Here is a 14,832-nt window from a genome sequence, read left to right as displayed (position 1 = left end):
TAAGAAGAGAGTGGCATCATCATATATCTACAACAACAGCGTTACACAGAGTGATGAAAATTGATGGAAACTGACATTTCAAATATCTCAGTCATCTGTAATGAAAGATGTCATGTGACAAAAGTTCCATAAATAAGCTCAGTGGTCATCATGTCCTTGTACATTTACGTTTCTTCTGCGATGGTTTAATATTGGTGCCCCAGTCTGAGCTTGCATTGCGTTTCAGCGTTGGGGAAGCAGGGCTCAGTTATAAGTATCACCACATACACACACACACAGTCAAATGTGCACATACACACAGCGCTGCCCTCCCCCGCTGACTCTGTATCAAAGATGGTCCAGGTGGGACCACAACATTCAGATTAAAGGCAAGCCGGCACGGGGTCGTAAATATCGTGACTTGAAACTGCTGATTGGAAAGATCCTGTAAATGGACTGAAGCCTATATCGCGTCTTCTGACTACTCAAAGTGCTTTTACACTGCATGTCACACCTACACATTCACACACTGATGGCAGTGGTCGCTGTAGTCAGATGTAACTATTATCTTTCATACGCCGCTGACGAAGCATCAGGAGTGATTCGGGGTTAAGTGTCATATTGAACACGTCGCTGCAGCAGCTGGGGATCGAAGGCTGGCTCTTCTTCCTTACGCATCGCATTTTAGACTAATGCTATGCTAATAAGCTAACCATATAACTTACTGATGAGTTAATAGCCAACAGTTTCATCAAAAACTCAACACATCTTCCTTAAACTGTCAAACATTTCCTCTGAGTGGAGGTTTAACGGCACAATACATTTTTGACTTTTTTTTCCTATATAGGATGAACACAAACATGTCAAAATACAACCAAATAAATATTTTCCTCACAAAGCCTGTCTGTGTAGAAGACGCCTGACTGTCACACCTCCGAGCTCTAAGCCTGAAAGGCAAACTCAGGGATGAGACCAAAACTTCACCTGCTTTTTGTGTCTGTTTGAAAACGAGGACAGAAGCTGAGCTTCAAATGTAGCCGAAGCTGGAGTGACGCCTCACAGATAACTACCTCCAGCTCTGTCATTTTCTCTTTCACAACATCTCTTTGCTTGTTTCTATGGCCTGCACAGCGGTGTGTAGGTTCACTCGCTGGAGCTCCACTCTCCTCCCTGACACTCTGCAATCAGATGTGACACATTGAAGGCTCGGATGACAGATGCGAAGACAAGGTCACATAGTCACCTACTTCTAACGAAGGATATGCACAGCTCCTTTTGACAGGCCTGTGCACAGCACATGCACACATCCTCACACACGCACACACACACACACACACACACACACACACACACACACTTGCGCGCAGTCACAAGGCGGAGCAGGAGTGTTTTGCAGACAGGGCCTTTTCTCGTGCCTGTGCAATCTCGGAAGCAATTACCTATTAAAATTTCATCCTTCCCATCTCCGAATGTTTAGGAAAAGATTATAACTGCTGGAGAGGTAATTAAGCCTGCAAATGGTGAATTGAGTTGTGAATACAGAGTGCTGCGTGAGTGTGCATCTTACTGTGTGTGTTTTTGTCTTAATAAAACTAATAGTGCTGCCCACCTAGAGCTCCTCAGTGTGATACCCAAAATGACAATTATAGCATTAAGAAGCACAGTATTTGTCAGAGAGACGTGTCGGGTGTAATAATTCTAAAGGATAAATGCTATTTTCTGATTCAATTTCATGACTTGCGCCGCGACACTAAGTGTAGCTACAATGAGATTAGCTTCTGCTGCTTGTCGGTTACACTTAAGAAACTTAAGATTTGCAGTTTGTAGAGCCAAACTGTGAAGGGAACATCACCCAGAAGGAAGTGGCAATGGCTCACAATGTTTTTCACTTTTTCCAGTTGTTCAAACAGAAATGTAGCTTCCATGCTGCTTTAATTCAATTACCGTTGATGTTGGGCGTGATGCTCATACAGTGTTATCATTATTGAAGGTTTTATTCCCTATAGTCGTATTTTGTTGATTATTTTTGGCACTGTTACTATAAGAAACGAGCTATGGTAGCCATCATTGACACAAAATCAAACTGGTCGCCCTTCCTCCAGCGATGAGGAGAGATCAGCACCTTATTCACAAAGCACCTCTGTCCTCTGCTTTCTTCTAACCGACTCAGCTTCAGTACGAGCTCCCAGTCACGGGTCAGCCTTCAGGCTCCCACAGTTCACACAGAGTTGGGATGAACTGCTTTGAGTGATGTTTTCTTCGCCCATCCAGTGGTAGCGCAGGGATCGACCCGTGATTCTGCTTGAGATTTCTGCCCAATAAAAGGATGTTTTTGTTGAGCCAATAATGCTCATTTGGTTCTCATGACGGATTCATTTTGGGTCCTTATACAAAGTGTTGTGATGAAGCTTGTGTTGTGTTTTGGATCGTTTGCAGTCGTGCAATCAGTCACACACCTTTTGTGCATATTGAACCTTATAAATACAAACGTGCAATATCCACACTGATAACAATTCACTGTCAATATTGTTTTAAGTTCCATCTTTAAGTCATTTGCGCTCGTTCATAGCTTATTATTCCAGTCCTACCTGGTACTTCTTCTTTCTGATTCGGATTGTTTGATTGACTGACGGTGTTGAGAGTAACTCATTACTGTAACTGCACTATTTGTGGTAGCTCGTTTTGTATCTAGTTAATTTTCTCATTTAAAACACTGTTACAGTTAAAGACATCGATACTCGTTACTCCATGTTTATTGACATTATTTATTGACATATTGGTTTATTGACACGGATTCAGCAGGCGATGTTTCCCGAACGTGAGGACGGCGGCGTCCTGTGCAGGCTGATGATCATTTAGGTTTCTGTCTTGGAAATACCAAACCCCCCCTTTTTTCCTGCTCAGGCTATATGAGAAGAATATACCAGGGAGTTGTAGTCTATGTGCATGAAGGACAACTTGGTCCACTGCCAAGAATAGTAACCTCAGGAAGCTAAACAACACACTTCTGCTGAACGTTTTAGAGACAAAGCAGCAGGCTCACGTCAGTTCAGCAAACCGAGGAGGAGCCACTCAATCCAAACATCCAAATGACCTCCAGCTACAACATGGAGGTACTGTATGTGTTTGATGACATGCTTCGTACCACCTGTTGAGTCTGTTGTCCTCTGAGACATACAGATGGGAGGAAAATAATCGCTAAATACTTGCATATTGAAAATGGCTTTTCAAAAATGTGTGAGTTGTTTCCTTTCACACTGCCACAGGAAAACGAAATATACGCTTTCGTAACTTACCCTGACTGTTAATTGATTTAATACTGACAATATAACACGTACAAAGCTAAATTCGTCTGAATGCTTCTATCAGTCTGGCTGCTGCCACTCAGATCTTAAAGTGTTCTCTCTCCTTCCTCCGTTCTCCTCTCTCCCTCCATCCCTCCCTTCTTTGTCTCTTCTGCTCTTTGAAGCTGAGAGTGAAGCGAGACGCAGGATTTTCTGCCTTTTAAGGATTCAAACAAAGTCTCCGGGTTAGGAGATGACATGAAAGTCTGCCTGCCGGTCCACCTGGGGATCGGTGGGCCGGCTGCTTTCTGGTTCACAAGGAAAGCAAAGCGTCCTTTTTTTAATATGCAGGAGGATTCTGGGGGCCGCTGCTGAAAGTGTACAGGGGCCCATCACATTGCCAACAGGAAGCTCAGGCTTGTTAATGCGGGTTGTGTGTGTGGTGCATGTGATAATGATTCTGAAACATGGGTTTGGAAATAGAGCACTACCTGCTTTTTCTTCTTTTGACAAATACATTTAGTGAAATGCATTCTGGGAGATTATATCAACGCTCATGTGCATCTGTGATTTCTTTACAAACACACAAAAAGACAGTGTGTGATTGACAGTCACACAAACACCTGAAGGAGTCTTCTCCTCCCATTACACCTGCCACCCTGCACTCACTACTGCTGGTCTAATCTGACAAGCTCGCCAAAAGCTATAATCAATGTCTTTTGCACTAAAAATTGATTTTCAACAACAATTCCAGCATGTCCTATATTGTGCATTGGCCCTTTTCACCTTTTGCACTTATCTGAACATTGCAAAAGTCTCCCTCTTCACTCCTCCTCTCTCCTTCCCTCGTCTGTTCTTAGCTTTTACTCGTGCACTTTCCTTTTTCAGTCCGTTTATCTTCACTTTAAACAAAAATAACAAGTCCATATCAAGGGAATCCGTATCTAATTCCCCCCCCCCCTCTTCTCCCTGCGATGAATCGTCTCCCTCGCCAGCGGAGGGACCTGTAATCAGGTGGCGGTTGGCGAGGATCCCGCCAGATCACAGAGGTTAATAACATTGCACATCATCACCCACAATCCAGAGGGATTAGGAGGTTCAGGGGAGCAGGATACACACTGCCAACGACGAAGGCTCTTTCACAGTGACCGCTCAGGTGATAGGCCACGTCCTCATCTCATCGCTCCCACAAAGAGGAAGGGGGAAAGAAGAACTAGAGTGGACGCCATCACCTACTGAAAGTGTCAATTATCTCTTTCCACCATGTAATGGGAGCACTTTTTTTGAGACTGAGACAACCCCCCCCCCCCTCCTTTCTGAAAGCAAACCATTTTAATGAATGTAACCTTTCTGTCCCCTTTTCCATGAGATGTGCTCTCAACATGATGTTGATGGTGTCTGTGGGCGTCATGCTTCACACCGAGCAGGGTTATGTCACCTTGTCGTTAGTCAGGGGAGTTGTAGGATTACATGCTTATTTTATGCTTGCAAATAGAAGTAGTTACTCAACCAGCCCCCCCCCCCTCCACCACTACCACCACTACCACCACCACCACTTCCTTACATGTACACTTCCTCTCAGTTATAACCCAGAATGCCTTGCCAGCTCACTGTTAGTGGTTCAAACTCAACTGTGAACTCTGTGCACTCATTCCAAATATAATCTGGAGCCTGCAATGAAAATTCAGAGATTTCAGGAAGCTATTGATCGTCGTTTTCTAAATCCAAGCCAAAGCAAGCTGCCAATGTGCAACAAATTCTCAAAGCCTGTCAATTTGCATTGGAAATGTGTGCAATAGTTCCCTCCAACTGACAAAGTTATTCACTTTCCCCAGGAACCAGGATTTAAAAAAAAAACAACAACACAATGGTTAAAAAAAAAAAACTGTGTTGAAATGGGTATATGCCTCGTCTTTGTCTGCAAAGATGGAGTCTTTCTGATGGTTTCAGCTGCAGTCAGATGGAATTCAACAGGGTGTCATTTATGCCAAGCTTCATAGTAATATGAGAGACGAGGGATGACAGATGTTTGACTGGACTAAATGTGTTTTTGATGTGCTTTTTCTTTGACATTAGTTTGAGGGAATGTGTGTGCTGTCTGTTTCCATGTGTTCATGATGTGTGTGTGTGTGTGTGTGTGTGTGTGTGTGCGTGCACTGTAAGCTCTGGTCCGTACATATTTGAGTGTGTGCGTGTGTTTTTGTGTGCCTCCATCTATTTGATCTTCTGTGTTAAAACACAAAGAAGCCCTCTACTGTAGCAGCCCACAGGACGCTGCAGAAATAGATGGCATTCATACTCGCTGTATTCTACCACTACCACCCTTCAACCCCCCCATTCCCCCAACCCTAAACCAACACAACAACACCACCACAACCACCACGACTTCCTCGCCGACTCACATACACACACACACACACACACACACACACACTCCCACTCCCCTTTTTTCCCTCCTCTCTGTCATTATATCATGTGGGCATGAACCAAAATAAAACGATGAATAATGGTTGGATTTGAGAAGCTGCAGAAGCTCCATCGGTTATGAAATGGATGGATATCTGGCCGGTGGAGGATAAAACAAAAACCAATGCTGTCATTTGAAACAAAAACTGGAAAAAGCCTGCAGGGCTTTGTGTGTTCTCTCTCTCTCTCTCTCTCTCTCTCTCTCTCTCTCTCTCTCTCTGCTTCTACTGAATCTTTGTGGATTTTCTCACTTTATTCACCATCAACAACATGCGAGTCCAGCTGAGATGAGCGGCTTTCACATCATTACATCACTCCAAATGACACTCCAGAGACCAACATCCAAGTCCTGTATACAAGCATCTTTTTTTGCTTACACAAGCCCCAATCACAGCACCGAGTGATTCTAAAAGTTAGACACACTAAACACAAACGGCTGTAATGAGCTGTCAAAACAACAACAACGACAAAAAAAAACACTCACGTAGGTTTGTGGCCCTGGAAACAAAGTGTTGAGAATGCATCCCGAGGGCCTCCTCCCCCCGAAACGGCTCACCTGGACCCCCGCCCTGCAGCACGCTGGCTACGGCCCTGTCGGACAAAAAGTGAAATAGGAGGAGCGATGAAGAAGAGGAGAGAGGAAGAGAGGCGGTGAAGATTTAGGGGAACAGACAAGAGGAACTGTGCATAACATTGTTAATTTAATTATTCAGTCAGGCTGCACTGCTGTACAGCATCCTTCTGTGAAGCTGTGAGGTGCTGCTAAGTGGAAGAAAATGTGATTCCCTGAAGAAATGGAAATGTTTGCTTCCATTTTTTACTGTTGTTTCAGTAATTATTGCACAGACTTCTAATCCTACCACACAATGACGGTGTGTTAGAGGATTTTCTGTAAGCATCACTCGCTTTGCTGCACAATGCAATGCATGGCGAGCGATGCCGCCTCATAGTAAAAGACACCACCCGTCTCTAAAGAGAAGAGCACGTAATGTTATGATACACCTGAATGGAGAGGTGGACTGGAGTGCAGAGAGCATGCATGCACTTATTTTTATTTTGAAGTCTCGATGACATAATTGGATCTGGTTGCCAAGAAACAACAGCCTGTATGCGAAATATAATGTGCCAAAACAGTTATGTAAGTTGCACTTACATTTATTTTGCACTTTGCACTTTGTTTATTTTGCAATCTATCTCAATAAAAAAAAAAGTCTGATTTGAACAGAAGCAGATGAAAGAATAACGGCATATTGCTGCGCTCCAGATCACTGGATGCGTAGGCTACTACTGCAAGTCTCTTTGTAAACAAGCGCACAGAGAGAAGCAGGGAGGCAGAGAGAGAGGGAGAGAGAGAGGGAGAGAGAGAGACAGGGGGGAGAAGAAGAAGGGCTGGAGGGAGATAAGGAAAAAGAGGGAGAGAGAGAAGGGCTGGAGGGAGATAAGGAAAAAGAGGGAGAGAGAGACCCACCTGGACATATTCTCTCTCTGGGGCCGGTGCGCCTTTTCCAGCCCCAGTTTGGTGAAAATCCCCACAAGAGCCATTATGGCCACTACTCCACAAATGATGTAAACAATTAAGTTCGTCTTGTCTTTGGTGCTGTCAATCATCTTGTTCATTTTTTTGTAGGGAGTCTGTCCTGTCTTCATCCACACTGGGGTGTCATAATTTTTGCAGGTGCTCTGGTCCAGCCGCGAGTGCTTGTAGGAGCAGCAGAAGCGGAAGCCACAGGTGCCGCAGCAGTACAGATAATTCCCGGTTTTGCAGATGAACGGCGGGTCCCACTGGCCCATCACGTCGTAGTAACCCCGACATTTGTCTTCGGTGTGCGGAGTCTCCTCAGACACGCTCTCCTCCTCCCTGGAGCCGTTGGAGGTGGCGATCATTACGAATCCTCCCAGCAGCCCTGGCTCCCCGTCAGCCTTGCAGACAAGAGCCATAAGTTTGAGCACCAAGAAGCCGAGGAGAAAGTATTTACCTCTCATGGTGCTTTCTCCTCCGTTTAACTTCACGCAGACAGGAAATTACTTGGAGACAGGGGAAAAGGCGCGCGCTCATGGTATGCTGAAAAGTCCACAAACACGCATCCGAATTGCGCCGCACCTTCATCCACGCAGATGAACATCTTTATTTAATCTATCATCATGCAAACAATCCCGCGCAGAAAAATGATCCTTGGTTCATATACTTCTCAGTGACTGTGCCCTAACGCGCACACGTCTCTTCAGAAAGGCATTTGAAGGCTCAGATTTCGCTTCGTCAGGAGTGCATCACTTATCCATCGGTGCGCTCTTACGCACAGGAGTAGGCAGAGACACATGCCGCACAGAGGATGAGAGCGCAGTGAGCGAATAGAGGAGCCGAGGGTGGGAGAGCCTAGTTCGCAAAAGCAGAGGAGGAGGAGGAGGAGGAAAGGGAGAGAGACTGCGAGGGCTGAGGAGAGCAACAGAGAGCGAGAGAGAGAGAGAGGAGGGGGCTGCTTTGTTGTGAAATATTACGATGAATGCCCCCAGAATACGCAAATCACTTTTCTGTTATGCCGTCGAGGAAAGGCGTGGGAGCCTTTTCCACCCAGTTTTTTTTTACTTCATGCATCCCCAGTTGTGAGTTTCCATTGTTTTCAAAATACTTAAAGCACATGTGACTTATTGTGCTTCAACTGGTCTGACAGAGCTTCTTAGGCAAGGATTTGAGTTTTCTAAAAATTGGCCAAATAAATGGCTCTGTAACGCAATAACCACTGTACTGTATGTCTGGGGACTGTGTTTTTCTTAAATGGCATCTAAAAGAAAAATGTTAACATTACCAAAACTTTACCCAAATTAAGGGCAGGTGGTTTAAAAATGTAAATTAATGTGCTTCCATTTTGTGAATGTTTCAAGAGTAGGCTTACTAGCCTGCTGTTTTGTCCAGCAGGTGAAGAACGCTACACAAATCTACTACAGGTGTAAATTGATAGGACCTATAGGCATACAAATATGTGATAAATCTGTTTGTACCAAATATAGTCACAACCCAACCTTCTGACTTGTTTGAAGGGTTCTGGTGCACTGAAATCAAGCAGTGCCTACAGAATATTTAAGAAAAAGAAAATATTAACACAGCTAAATTGTCTTCCACAGATGGTGCTCATGATGGTTTAAGAATAAGCTCTTTAGGCTCTTGAGGTAGAGGAGACTTCAGTTAACTTTACAGGTTCATTTGGAGTTGTGTGATAGAGAGAGGACAGTGAAACACCAGGTTTTAATAGCGTGCAGATCAATTTTACAAATTGGCACTCAGATTGTTTATCTTGCTACAGCGTACATGCACAACACACTAATGTAAGGCCTATATGTGTATGTATATAGATATATTTCTCTGTATTCAGTAGGCAATAGGCTACCGCTTGTAGGTACAGTAGGTAGGCTGCCTACTTTTGCAGATTTGCACACCTTCGCAAAAATCGCGTCGCCGTTTCACAGTTTTCACAGAACAGAACAATGTGCGTAATGGATCCGAGGTCTGGATGTGAATATGGGACAGCCTGCATGCTGTAGCCTTACGCTGCTGAGATAAAGTCACCCCCCCCTTCCAACACACACACACACACACGCGCGCGCGCGCACACACACAAACAGGCGGTGCAGTCGACTGCCGATAGCGAACGAGCAGCGTCAGAGACAGCTGGAGGGACACCCACCCAACCAGCAGCTCCTGTTCCACAAACAAACCCGCCTGGAGGCTCCTTGACAGGCTCACGAGTCACGACATAGTTTCTCTCTGGAAACTTCTTCAACCACTGGAGCCCATGGCCGGGACTGAGGACATCTTTCTCAGGGCGAGACACCGGACATTCAGCGGACTGACTGAAGGTTAGCAGCCAGCTCGTTAGCCTGCTTAGAGGGCTAACATGTTAGCTCTCTGTCAGCCGTTACACAAGTGGTTTCCTGCCACAGGTTAAGAGTCTGACAGCTCGGTCCATTGACAGCTAGTGCACAGCTTTGGTCGGATAACTAGGTCGAGGCATCGTCAGCCAGCTCGAGCGTGTTCGATGATTCTGAGTAACTTAAAGCAGAACAGCTCCAATAGTCTGGTACATGTTGTTGTTGTTGTTGTTGCTGTTGCTGTTGTTGTTGTTGCTGTTGTTGTTGTTGTTGTTGTTGTTGAAGAAGTAGGCTACTTGTAGCTGTAAAATGATTAAAAAGATGAAAAAAAGCTAATAAAATAAAACTTTAAAACTCTTCTTTGGTCCACCATGATGAACTTGAGGAAGGATCCACGTGAGCATTTCTGCTTTTTTCTCTGAGGAGGATTCAGGCTAGTGGTTTCTCTTCTGGTTCATCCTCAGGACCTCAACACCAACTCCTTAACAAGAAACTGTGAGCCAACTTCTTCATTTGTCTCAACCAATCAGATGAGAAGTTGTGCCAAAGCATCAGACACAACAAAGAGGTTATAAAACATTTTTACAAGGCACACTTTTGGGTCCTGATCCACCAGTAGAGAACCACTGATTTAACCACTATTACAACTAGAACTACTTTTGCTTTGTTATACCTTTAAATCAGTTTACACACATGTTGTCCAATAACCCTTGTTTTAAATCTGTTAATAAGAGTTATTCAAGGACTCCACAGGAATCAAACCTGCTCTGTAAATGTGTACCCTGCATCGATTAGTCATGCCTGTTCAGTCTGAATCAAAGAAAGAAGCTACTATTTAGGGACTGGACATATTCAGGATTTTTTTTAATTATTTGCTTTAAAAGCTTGCCCCCTCCCTCCCTGTGCTTTCATCTCAGATAATGATTCATTTGTTTGGCGCTCAGCTCACAATGAGCCACCTGAGAAATCTGTGCAATGCCTGTTTGAAGTTGGTTTGGACCACAGGAGCCGCACAAGGCTGCAGCTTCTTATCGCCTGTCAGGGGAGCGCTGCAAGTCCTTGTTGTTTTTTTTTTTTTTTTTTTATAACTCCTCTCTTTTTTTATTTGTCAGAAAAAAATAGTTCACATATCTGGTTCCAGAGAGAATCAATCTGAAGTGTGCTCAGAGTTACAGCTTTATGAACTCGTTACTTATTGAGCAGGATTGATATGCATGGTGGGTATGCAATATGCATGCACATTTACATATGTAAAATATACATGTGTGCACAATCAAACACTTTGATTAAGTCACTAGATTAGGTCTACACACACCTCAGTAACAGGTCGTATCTGCACTCATACTGAGCTGTGTATCCCTGCTGCTGACTTTTATATGCAAACAGTCCCACATTAAACTGAGCTGGGCTGAAGGTTGATGTGTAAATATGAGCTTTTTGGAGAATTTCTGATCATTTTACCTTCTTGACACGTCGTCTCATACAGCAACAGAAACTTTTTAGTCAACAGCTGGACATCATTGAGGGTCTACGTGTTGGGATTTGGATGCTGTTGTAGCCGTGTGGCTATAAGACAGCTCTTATCTCAAAACAAGCTGAACTAACACAAGCAGTCTGCAAAAGACCCCGACTCTGATTTTCAACCAAAACGTTTCATGTTTGAAACAGTTTTAACCTTTTTTCTGATGAAGAAAAAATACAGCCATGACACAAACTGAAGATTTACATTATTATTATTATTATTATGTTGTTGTTGTTGTTGTTGTTGTTGTTTTTTCATGCTTTGAGTCATTATTACACATTATACTGGTTCAGCACATTTGTTTGCAGCCATTGTGTTTATGTTTTCTGTGTTGACTCCTGTTTGAAAGGTTCTGGTGGTTATAATAATAATCTTTCCACAATCCCTTTCCCCCCATACCTCTAAAGATGATCTACCTGCGGTGTGTAAGCTGCGTTTTTCAGTCCAGTCTCCTGCTGTGTGGGGCGAAACCCCCCCCGAAGGCCAGCTGAGCACACATCCGATGGGTGGTCATGTGAACGAAATGATAGCCAATTGGGAAGAGAGCTGTCTGACACAGGAAGTACCTCGAGCACAGTAAACGAATGTTCACTCTCCTCCATCTCACACTGTAACGTGTGCAGCAGCACCGTCTTCTCCCCGTGTCCATGTCTTCATCCACGGGTGAACTTTTCTCTTAATACTTCCTCCGGCCGCCATCTTTGTTTCCTCTGAAGTCACGTGGTGAGATGGTCAGTGTTGTAGTGCTTGGTGAACAGAGTCCGTTCACGTGTGCTCTCAGAGTTAGACACATATACACTTCCTAAGATGGAAGTCTTTCCAGTGAAGGACAGCTGCGTTGACCAGAATAGCATTTCCTGATACTAACAATATCTATAACAGACACTGCTGTGTCGTCAGCCTTCTCTCAGGCAATCAGATCAACTTCGACCCATGAAAAGAAACTTTTTACTTCAGTGCTTTTTACAGAGTCGCTGCTGTCACTGAAAAGTCATCAACAGCCACTTCTGTAGTCAGTCATACATTAAGATCAAAGCTGAGCCAGTCTGGACTGAAGGCACTCTAAAGTCATTCCCTGTTTAAAGTAAAATGATGATAATAATTAAAGTCAATTGTCTCTCCCTTCATGGTTTCATGAATGTCAGATACACCGAGGGGGTGATTGTAGAGCTGTGACTCCCAGGAGGGACGCGTCTCACTTTGTCTCTCTCTCCGTGTGTGTTTCTCTGGAGGAAAGAATTCTGGTGAATTCATTAATCATAAGATCAGATGACATCATCGTTTTTTGGTGCGAGAGCGGGAAATGAAAGATGCAGAATTTCAGCAGCTATACTGAAGCTTCGTGTAAATACCCCCAAAAAGCCCATCTGTTGTATCCTGGAGACACGTGGAGGAGGACGGTGTTTTAACTCTGATCACATGTCCACACTTCTGTTTACTTAGCATGAACGTTTTCTCCTGAGGCCGTCACGTCACGCCGTGCTGAGCGCCTGCTCCCGCCCTTTGTTAATGAATATTGGAGAGTGATTAGATTGCAGTGCCCTTGTGTTGTATAATACCAGGATTATGCAAAACACTTGTTCTTTCTCATTCATGCTCCAACATGTGGTTGGTTGTTTGTTAATTATTTAACATTAGCTCCTCATTGGATGAGCATGTACTACTTTAACAAAAGGATGCTTTTCACATTTCAGCTTCCAGTGCTCAGGCCTGATCCCTTTTTCTTTTCTTCTTATGTTCCTGCAAGAAGCTTTCCCAGCAGGCCTTCTGCTACCTGAGTGACTGAGGCTGTAATGACGCGTAATCCCTCAAGCTTTTATGATTCTGTGTCAGGCATCCCGTGTGACCTTAAGAGATCAGAATGGAAATATTTAGATGCTGCTGAAATGTGAAGAAAAGGTCAGCCGCTTAGAAAAGGCTTTGTACTTCAGATAAACGTGTGCAACAAGTTTGAAATGTAGCAAAAGAAGAAAATCACAGCGTGTGTGTGCGTGAGGTGCCTTCTGTTCAAACTGCGTTTTCTCGACAGCCGCGTCGTGTCAATCGATTAATCAAGCTGCTTCCTTAGACAGCCGTGACATCCGGTGTTTCCACGGCAACGAGAAACATTCTGTCTGCCACCTCGACGAGACGCGTCCCGTCACTTCTTTAAAATAGGAGATTTCTCTGGCTGTGAAATATTTGAGGTCATGAACTCAAAAACAACAAACATAAAAAATTGGTTTTCGTCATTTTTTAGTTAATTTACACATTTTGAATGTAAACAATTCGATGTATGTTTAATGAATTAAAGTGTTTCTTTCTTCCTTTCATTACGTGATTGGTGGTCTTTGTAAAAGTCAGCACAAACTCTGAAGCTCTGTTTCGATCCCCCAGAACTCTGCTCTTTTCTTTTGGACCAGATTTATCCGGGTAAATAATCTCCCCCGAAAAAAGACCTGACTAGCGGTTATGTATTTTCTAACGGTCGAGGGACTTCTAGGGGCGGGGCCAGCAGCACCTGCAGGACTGAACGTCTGATTGGCCGTGGCAAAAGATAGCTGTAGCACCATGTTTAAAGAGCGCAGTCTCAAGCTATAAGCTCTTGTTCTTCTTCTTGTTTCAGATGCGGAGCGCGAGTGGACCGGACCATTTTACTTCATCCAGGCGGCGGACCCGCAGCTCGGCCTGATGAAAGCCTGGAGGGTGGGCGACTCAGACGGCGGAGGGGACGAATGGCAAGAGGAGGTGGAGCTCACCAAGCTGGCGGTGGAGGCTGTGAACCAGCTCAGACCCCGGCCGAGGTTCATGGTGCTGTGTGGCGACCTGGTCCACGCTATGCCAGGTAGGGACGGAGAACGTCACTCACAGCACGGCCTGTAGTGAAACCACAACACCGAATCCTTACGCCTGAAAATGTAGCCGTGAGGTTCCTGCAGCTGTCAATGATCTGTCTCCTGTTTGAGAACGTCATGTGATCTCACAGATGCCACATTCATGAGCTTTAACTCAGACTCTCCTCGTCAGACCGAAGCCACACAGCAGAGGGCCCAGCGAGCGTCACCTCCGAACATCTGGTGCATCACGCAGGCTCATGCAAGCGCTGCTCAAATTAAAGATAACTCCAAACTATTTAGAAAGACATGCTGGGGTTTTTAGCACTTTTTAGCGTTACAGCGATCAGCTTGTTTCTTTCTGTGCACCTATTTTGTATTCAGGACTCCACAGCCGCACGTTGAACCCCCCCCCCCCCCCCCCATCCCAAAAGAAGCTGAGAGCTTATTTAACTTCAAAGAGATCAAAAGGGAGGTTGGGGTGATGTAGGAAATGATGAACAAACCTCCAGCAGAGCACTGTAACTTAATTTGGTGTTGGATCAGTTCATCAGGCATCAAACCAAGTCGTGTCTTTCTTTGGTCCAATCAGTCACTGTAAATATTAAAGGACGAAGCCTGAGTGATGTCACACGTCTCTTACAGGGTTCGGAGGCTCGTCAGCAGCTTTGCTGGAGATCCTCTCTGAGCCGAACTTTCAGGCATCCTGGCGACACGACGACAGCTGGGGCTGAGGCGGGTTTTGAACCTGTTGACCAACCGTTACACTTCGCCCACCTGTCAATCATGTCAGCTACGCTCCTGACTCTGAAACACACGTGTCGTTCATAGAATCAAAACGGATGATTGATTGATTGATTGATTGATTGAAGTCTTAGTCATTGTTTTGATTGGAATGCAGGTG

At 44.6% G+C, this 14,832-nt stretch overlaps 2 protein-coding genes across 4 annotated transcripts in view; one reads left to right on the top strand and one right to left on the bottom strand.

The window, feature by feature from the left end:
* The window catches only part of shisa9a (shisa family member 9a), a 59,282-nt gene extending 51,182 nt beyond the window's left edge, over positions 1–8,100 (bottom strand). Inside the window, exons 1-2 of the mRNA XM_079334057.1 lie at positions 7,198–8,100; positions 6,214–6,320 (exon numbers count right to left, since the gene is read on the bottom strand). Coding sequence (XP_079190183.1) covers positions 6,214–6,320; positions 7,198–7,712 — 622 coding nt within the window. The 5' untranslated portion in view covers positions 7,713–8,100. The remainder of the gene's footprint in view (positions 1–6,213; positions 6,321–7,197) is intronic.
* The window catches only part of cpped1 (calcineurin-like phosphoesterase domain containing 1), a 146,420-nt gene that overhangs the window by 100,676 nt on the left and 30,912 nt on the right, over positions 1–14,832 (top strand). For 2 of the 3 annotated variants that reach the window (XM_079334060.1, XM_079334059.1), the window contains exon 4: positions 13,721–13,939. In XM_079334060.1, the coding sequence (XP_079190186.1) occupies positions 13,721–13,939 (219 nt within the window). Of the gene's footprint in view, positions 1–9,342; positions 9,582–13,720; positions 13,940–14,832 lie in introns of those variants that run through there. The other variant, XM_079334061.1, reaches the window with a different exon arrangement.

The sequence above is a fragment of the Symphodus melops genome, assembly GCF_947650265.1.
Source record: "Symphodus melops genome assembly, chromosome: 21".
Taxonomy (NCBI): domain Eukaryota; kingdom Metazoa; phylum Chordata; class Actinopteri; order Labriformes; family Labridae; genus Symphodus; species Symphodus melops.
Note: the sequence above shows the minus strand (reverse complement) of the source record. Positions and strands in the feature narration are given on the sequence as shown.